The 7,500-nt window shown below is 31.9% G+C and overlaps 1 protein-coding gene across 42 annotated transcripts in view; it reads right to left on the reverse strand.

The window, feature by feature from the left end:
- The window catches only part of LOC124946629 (calcium-activated potassium channel slowpoke), a 76,155-nt gene that overhangs the window by 50,597 nt on the left and 18,058 nt on the right, over positions 1–7,500 (reverse strand). For 14 of the 42 annotated variants that reach the window (XM_047487538.1, XM_047487541.1, XM_047487568.1 and 11 more), the window contains exon 6: positions 6,420–6,511. The exons of the other annotated variants lie outside the window; for them this stretch is intronic. In XM_047487538.1, the coding sequence (XP_047343494.1) occupies positions 6,420–6,511 (92 nt within the window). The remainder of the gene's footprint in view (positions 1–6,419; positions 6,512–7,500) is intronic. 42 annotated transcript variants of the gene reach the window in all.

Genomic DNA, 7,500 nt, shown 5'->3' on the forward strand with positions numbered 1-7,500 from the left:
GATTGATAAATGCGCGTGCGAATTTGTTTTTTCAAAGACCGCAGCCTTCTCCATACATTGCACCGTGTAATTTTTTACTACACGCGTTTGCGTTTTGTATGAGGGAAAGAGTGAAAGAGAAAGAGAGAGAGAGAGGGAGAGAGAGAGATGCAGCATATTGGAAATTATCGTGTGTCGCGGCGAGACGTGCAAATGTCTACGTTTTATTAAGAAGGAAATTCTTTAAAGAGAAAGAGAGAGAGAGAGAGAGAGAGAAAAAGAGAAAGAGAGAGAGAGAGAAAGAAAGAGACAGAGAGAGATAGATAGAGAGACAGAGAGAGAGAGAGAGAGAAAGAGAGAGAGAAGCCTCACGTGCCTAAACTTAGGACCCCTTTTTAGATCGGTTCTCTCTTTTCTTTTTCTTTTTTCTTGTGTGTTATTTTTTATTTTTTTTTACAATATTTTTCTCTTTACTGTCTTTTGTTTTGTTTTAATTTTAAACGCTGTTACTTCCTTTACTTTACTTTTAATTATTGTCTACTGTTGCTGGCGCTAATTAAAAAATGCCAAGAATCTTATCAAGCGAAATAAAATCGTGCCCCCGGACCGACGAAGAAGAGCCCATTCTAATGGCCAATTCGACGGTGCGGTCGATTAACCCTTGGATAATCTACTAGGCTAGCCAGAACACTAACGCATGCCGCCAAGAAACTCAATCCGTGAAGAGAGAGAGAGAGAGAGAGAAAGAGAGAGAGTGAGAGAGAGAGAGAGAGAGAAAGAAATAGAGAGAGAGAGAGAGAGAGAGATAGAGAAAGAAAGGGAGACTGATAACTAGAAAGAAGGACAAAAGATCTATAGGATCGATAGAGGGAGATTGATAGGATCTAATAGGATCCATAGATCGTATTTTATATCTTGAAAAAAAATTGGGAAGGCAAAAAAAAAGGTTAAATAAAAAAGAACAATGAAACCTTTTTGCTCGCTTATTGTTATGTGTATTGTAAATCGCGGTGAAATTTTATTGTATTTTTCATTTTCATCGTTGGTTGTGAAAAACAAAAACGAGATGATTGAATAAATAAAAGAATTTCGATTGTATAATGTAAACTTTTTTTCTTTCTTTTTCTTTTTTTTTTTTTTTTTAATTATGAACCTTGTTCCACTCGAATCTATAGCGAAAATATATTTGTTATTTTCTTTTTATATATTAAATCTGTTGAATATTGAATTAAATTTATCCAGAGGGAGAGAAAGAGAGAGAGAGAGAGAGAGAGAGAGTGTGTGTGAGACTGATAATACAGTATCATACGTAAGTACGTGTGATGAGATTAACAGATACAACATAGAAAATATAAAAGGGTGAGAAAGAAAGATATATATAAATATATATATATATATTTATATATATAGATAGATATATATACATATGGAGAAGGATGAAGATGCAAAGTAATCAACGTTTCTCGGAAAGTAATTGTGAATAAATCGAAACGGAAGGGAGCTTCGATAAAAAAAAAAAGCGTTCGATAACGACTACTTTTTTTTTTTTTTTTCATAAGGTGCTATGTGCACAATAAATGTGGTGTATTCGTGTGTCTATACGTATTAAACATTAAGTTGAGATGCAAAAAGGATTTTTTTATATAAATATTTCGAAATTGTAATTGACGATGTTTTTAAAGAGAAAAGTAGAAACAAGAAAAAGAAGAAGAAAAAAGGGGAAAACGCAATAGTTATATCTAAATACAATTTTCTTTTTTCTTTTTTTTTTTTTTTTCATTTCGTCGAATTAAAAATAAATAAATGATAAACAAAAAAAGAGTGTTATTGAAACTCGATCGCATCTCTGCTATCGTACGAGCTTGGATGTGCGTGTGTAATGGTTCAAAGAAATTGTACGTGAAATACACATATACACACACACACAAACAGGTGTGCGAGCGTGTTCACGTGCAATTACGCGCAATGATAATAAAACACCGTTCTCTCTCAACTACCAAACTTGTGTATTTACGTGTGCGACGTAACGATGACGACGACGACGACGACGATGACGACGACGACGAATAATAACAATAACAGTAATAATAATGATAATAATAATAATAATAATAATAATAAAACTAATAATAATCACAGTAACAATAATTAAAATAGTAAAAATATGAACGAAATAATAAAGAAGAAAACGAAAGTCGCACGTGTGATTTATCCTCTTAATTTCTTTTTTTTTTTTGCTTTCCGCTTTATGTTCCTTTTCCAAACCCAAATATACCTATACACGTGTTGTACAAAGATATCGAATAAATTGAAAAATAAAGAGGATAAGAAACAAGCGGTGTGACCTTGACACAGGAGAATACTTCAAGAAAGGAGACAGCGAGAATAAGATTAAGAGAGAGAAAGAGAGAGAAAGATAGAAACAGGGGGGTGAGAGAGATAGTCGAAAAAAGTAAGAGATAGTGAAACAAGGTGGGGGGAATTAAGGTGGCAATAGGTTTGGAAGTAATAATTCGTATTCGAATAATCTTTCTCATCTAATCGTTGTTATATGGAATTTCAAGGACACATGAAATATGTGAGCTATTCAAAGAATCAAATTTTTTTTTTACGGATAGCAGCCGTGAGCCCGGCTTTTTCGATCGTAAACTTTTGGAAGAAATGTAAAAACAAAAAGGGAACAAGAAAAAAAAACAAAAAAAGAAAATGAAGAAGAAAAAGGAGAAAGAACAAAAGTGGCCCTTCGACGTCGTTCGATCGGTCAAAAGTACACTACTAATAGTTCCTATTTTGATCTGTTTCTAAACTATCTACGAAAAATAAAAATTAACGAATAGAAAAACAAGCAACAATTGAAATTAATTTCTTGGCAAAAGAAAAGAAAAAATTAATAAATATATATATATATATATATACATATATATACATATATGTGTCTATGTGCAAAAATAAGAACGCGGGATCACTTCGCTATCCAGAGTTACTTCGCTCCTCCTTCGCAAAATCTACGCGACTACAGGAACAGTAGATATTTAACAATAATAATAATAATAATAATAATAATAATAATAATAATAATAATAATAATAATAATAATAATAATAATAATAATAATAATAATAATAATAATAATTGTAATAATAATAATAATAATAATAATAATAATAATAATAATAATAATAATAATAATAATGAGAATAATAATCAAAGGAGCTAAAGTTCGAAAAAAGTGGGGCTAAGGTAATTGTAAAATTGAAGGGGTCGAAAGGGTGACTGGGGTTCAGGGGGGTTTTGTCTTTTTGGCTGTGTTCTCCACGTAGGTGGATTTTTTGCTGGGGGGGTACCTGCGTCCACGTTCGCGTTTGTACTGGCCACCGTACTTGCAGCGGTTCGCGGCGAGCTCCGTGATCTCTGGGATCCAGCTGGCGAACACCGCCTACACACCCACAATCATCCGTTGCCGTCAGAACAGTAACCCTATCCTCAGTTTTCTAGTGTGTTTTGTTTTTTTTTTTTTTATTTTTTATTTTTTGATTGTTTGATTGATTGATTGATTGACTGATTGATCGATTAACTGATTGATTTTTTTTTTCTACACGTTCACTTTCCATCCGTCCCTTTCGTTCCTTCATTCCTTCTCTTTTTTTGTCCTTTCGTCTTTTTTTTTTTTCTTTTTCTATCCTTTTTCTATCTCTTTTTGTTTTTCTTTTTTTTTTTTATTTGTAAAGATATAACAAAATTTTATTTATACATTTACTTTTCGTTTAATTTTTTTTCCTTTTCTCTTTTTTTCTTTTTTTCTTTTCATTACCTCTCGCATTCGATCCTTCCGTTCCGTCTCGCTTGCTCTCGCATCCATTCGTCTCGTTCCGTCTTCTTCGTCCTTTCTTTCTCTTTTTTTTATTCGTATGCTCAATTTTTAATGAATTCACGTACGTTAGTTCCTCTCCTTTGCTTACCGTAACACACGTCTACCTCGTGTATATATTCGATTTATGCTTGGACGATTTTACGAAGATCCCAAACCTCCAACGTCCCTTTTCGTTCGGGAACGTACGACTCCCTCGAGAGAACGATCGCGTACATTTCCTTTCAAAAATTGTAGAATTCGCCAACTCTTTATTCTCCTTCGGATACGTATCCCCTCGATAGTATCGGCGTTTCTCGAAAAAACTGATGAATTAATAACAACGAACGTTGCTTATACACCAGAGTATACCTTTTCGCAATTTCGATCAACTCAACCCACCACTCCCCGCCACCACCCCTTCTAACACAAACCCAACACACAAGAAGACGTTAAATAACCGAGTCGTTCCTATAAATTCGGAGACGAGTTGGTTTTAGTTCATTTTCTATAACAAAATAAATATTTCATCATAGCTTTTTCATTATCGCTTGTTTTAATAAATAAATAAGAAAAGGAATGAGAGTATATAAATTCAAGGATAATATTAGACAGTGCCGTTAGTTCCCTCGCCATGGAATCTTTTTACGATTTTATCCTTAAAAGTGTCTTATAAAATAAATTGAAACGATTTTCTTTGGAAGGATATCGTTTAATTTTGGATTCGTTTTTTTTTATCTTCTTTTTCTTTTTCTATTTTTTTTTTTGTTTTTTTTTGTTTTTTTTTTTTTTTTTAATAACAAAAAGGAAAAAAAAAGATATTCTCAAACGTCAGCCAGTTGCCATACACCAATCTCTCTTCTCATAGTTTGTTACAACGTGTCATTCGCATAAACTGCTGGTGATCAAACGGAGCTTTTGCTAGCTAACTCCTCGTAAACATGCGTTTTATATTTGCTACATTTGACGTATACATCGTGTGCGATATGATTGGCTGCAGTTGGTAAAGTTGCATTTCCGTATTAAAGGAAGCATGCGGTGCTTTTGCGTATAATCGTCTTATAGGTCTCACGTTTTTCGTGTAAAGAAAGAAAAAAAAAAGAAAAGAGAAAAAAGACAAAGAAAAAAAAAAAAAAGAAAAGGACGACGACGACGACGACGACTACGACGATGAATTTATTCTTTGAAATAATCGATTTATTTCTTAATTAACATTAACAAAATGTCTGCGATGAAAAGAAAGAAAAAAGGAAAAAAAAAGAATTTTGAAATCGTTAATACAGTGAATGTCGATTCCTTATCGTTTGAAAATAATGATTTATTCGATCGTATATCATTGGAATTGTTTTGGCATGATATAGATGATGATAATTAATATGTCTTATATTTGTATGCGTGTGCTAGTATAATCGTATTGATGATCGATGTTTAAGAGAGGTAGCAGACTAAAATGGTACATCGTGCTTTGTTGCCTATAATTTGTGTTGCATTTAGAGAATGATTTACATATATGTATATATGTATAAAATACATGTGTTATATGTAATATATATATACATATATATATATATATATATATGTGTATATATATGTTCTTTTTTATGTCACTCTTATATGGAAAGGTAAAAAGAGTATCTAAAAAATTATAAGACGTTTAAGGATTTAGACGGCGAAGAAGAATAATAAATATCTTTACGTTGGAAAATATATCATGCTCATGGTGTAAAAGTTACAGAACTTTTTACAAAATGCTGCGCAAGCGAACTCAAAGTATTCAAATTTTTAAGGGAGAAGAAATTCAAGAAAGTACATATGTATTCCTGAGAAGAAGCGCTTCGAATTATGTAAAAGAAACGGTTTTAAAGGTACTCCTTCTTCGCCATCTTTCTTTTTCCTCTCAAAAAAGAGAGAGAGAGAGAGAGAGAGAGAGAGAAAAAGAGAGAGAGAGAGACAACTATATAAGCGATAAAAAACAATAATAATATTACAAAAAAGATAAAAAAGAAAAAAAAGACAGGAATGGAACAACAAATCGTTTGCGTGTAATTGTCTTTTTTGTATGTTTATATTACAAGAAAAGAAAAAATTAAAGACAAATAAAAAAAAGAATCTGTTACCTTTTGTCGTTCTCGTTTGTATTTATCAATTATTATAAAAAAGGTTGTAAAAAATAGATATGCCATGCTATTCTGGTTCACCAATAACTATGTAATATATAATAAGTATGTATGTGCAGCATACGTGTCTTTTACGAAAGTAATCGATATAATTTCTCGGTTTGCTATCGTCGTTGCATGTTGAAATTATCGTAAACATACATATATAAGAATATACACAGAATAAAATATATATATATATATGTATCTATATATACGGAAGTTAAAGTAATAGCGAAGATATAATAATAAAAGTAAGAATTTAATTTAAATGGGATAGAAAAAATGTTAAAAGGAAAAGATTGATAAAGAAAGGAAAAAAAAGAAAGAATGAAAGAAAGAATGAGAGGAAAGAAATAAAGAAAGGAAAAGATAGAACATAAATCGTATAAAAGAAGAAGATGCGAGGATATTGTACTTTTATTAAATAATTATACCTCTTTCCGTGTTCCCGCTTGTATTCGCCGCTGTACTTGGACCTACTCCCTACGAGCTCTATTATCTCAGGTATGCTACTAGCAAAAATTGCCTGTAAATAGAAATCATAAATGGAAAGGAATATGCCACTACAGATCGTTAAAAACAAAGTAGGTCATCTATCTATGGTCACAATTTGCAGTGGGGCTTATGCCACCCCTCTTGTCTACGTGTACGTGTTTTTATGTGTTCATTGGATATGATATGGGTGTATAAGCGTGTCTGCGTGTCTCTCTCTTTATATGTGTACACATTATGCGTGTTTGTATATGTGTATATATATATATATATATATATATATATATATGTATATATATATATATATGGTCGTACACGTTTGTTATATTCTACTTCGCTTTTGTACTTGTGTACTATCACCAAAAAAAAAAAAGAAATGAATCGGCTTCGGAGGATAAGAGAAAGGAGATACATCAGCACACATAAAACGATTCTTACCTCTTGTAAGCATCTACAGTGTATGTACGTATGTATGCATGTGCACGTTTATGTTTTACGTTGTTCGTTGTATGTATGAATTCCTGGAAAATGTTGATCATTGTACAATACTCACCACATTTTGTTACAAACATGACTTTACATACATACAGGGGAAGTTTCCTTTAATGTCGTAATACATACATACATATCTCGTAAGAGATTGAACCTATCAAAAAGATTTGTTTTTACGAACGTTATTTGATATGAGAGATGGACGTCTTATTGTGCAAATTATTTTTTTGGAAATCGAGTAACGGAGAAAATTTCAAAGTCAAATTCAATTTTTTTAAGTGGATCCATATATTCTTCTTTAAAGGAAACACTCTGTATATTGTGTATATGTGTATATATATATATATATATGTATATATATACACATGTATGTATATATGTATGACGTATATATATGTTGGATGCATAGAGTTAGAGAATAGGGTGGAAACACTAGCCGGGGCTACTTAATGGCTTGGAGGACTGACGTGGACACTGATGGATATTTCTTTATATTTATTCTTCTATCCGTCGTAAGATGAGAAGCTTTAA

This window comes from Vespa velutina, chromosome 2 (assembly GCF_912470025.1).
Source record: "Vespa velutina chromosome 2, iVesVel2.1, whole genome shotgun sequence".
In the NCBI taxonomy this organism is placed as follows: domain Eukaryota; kingdom Metazoa; phylum Arthropoda; class Insecta; order Hymenoptera; family Vespidae; genus Vespa; species Vespa velutina.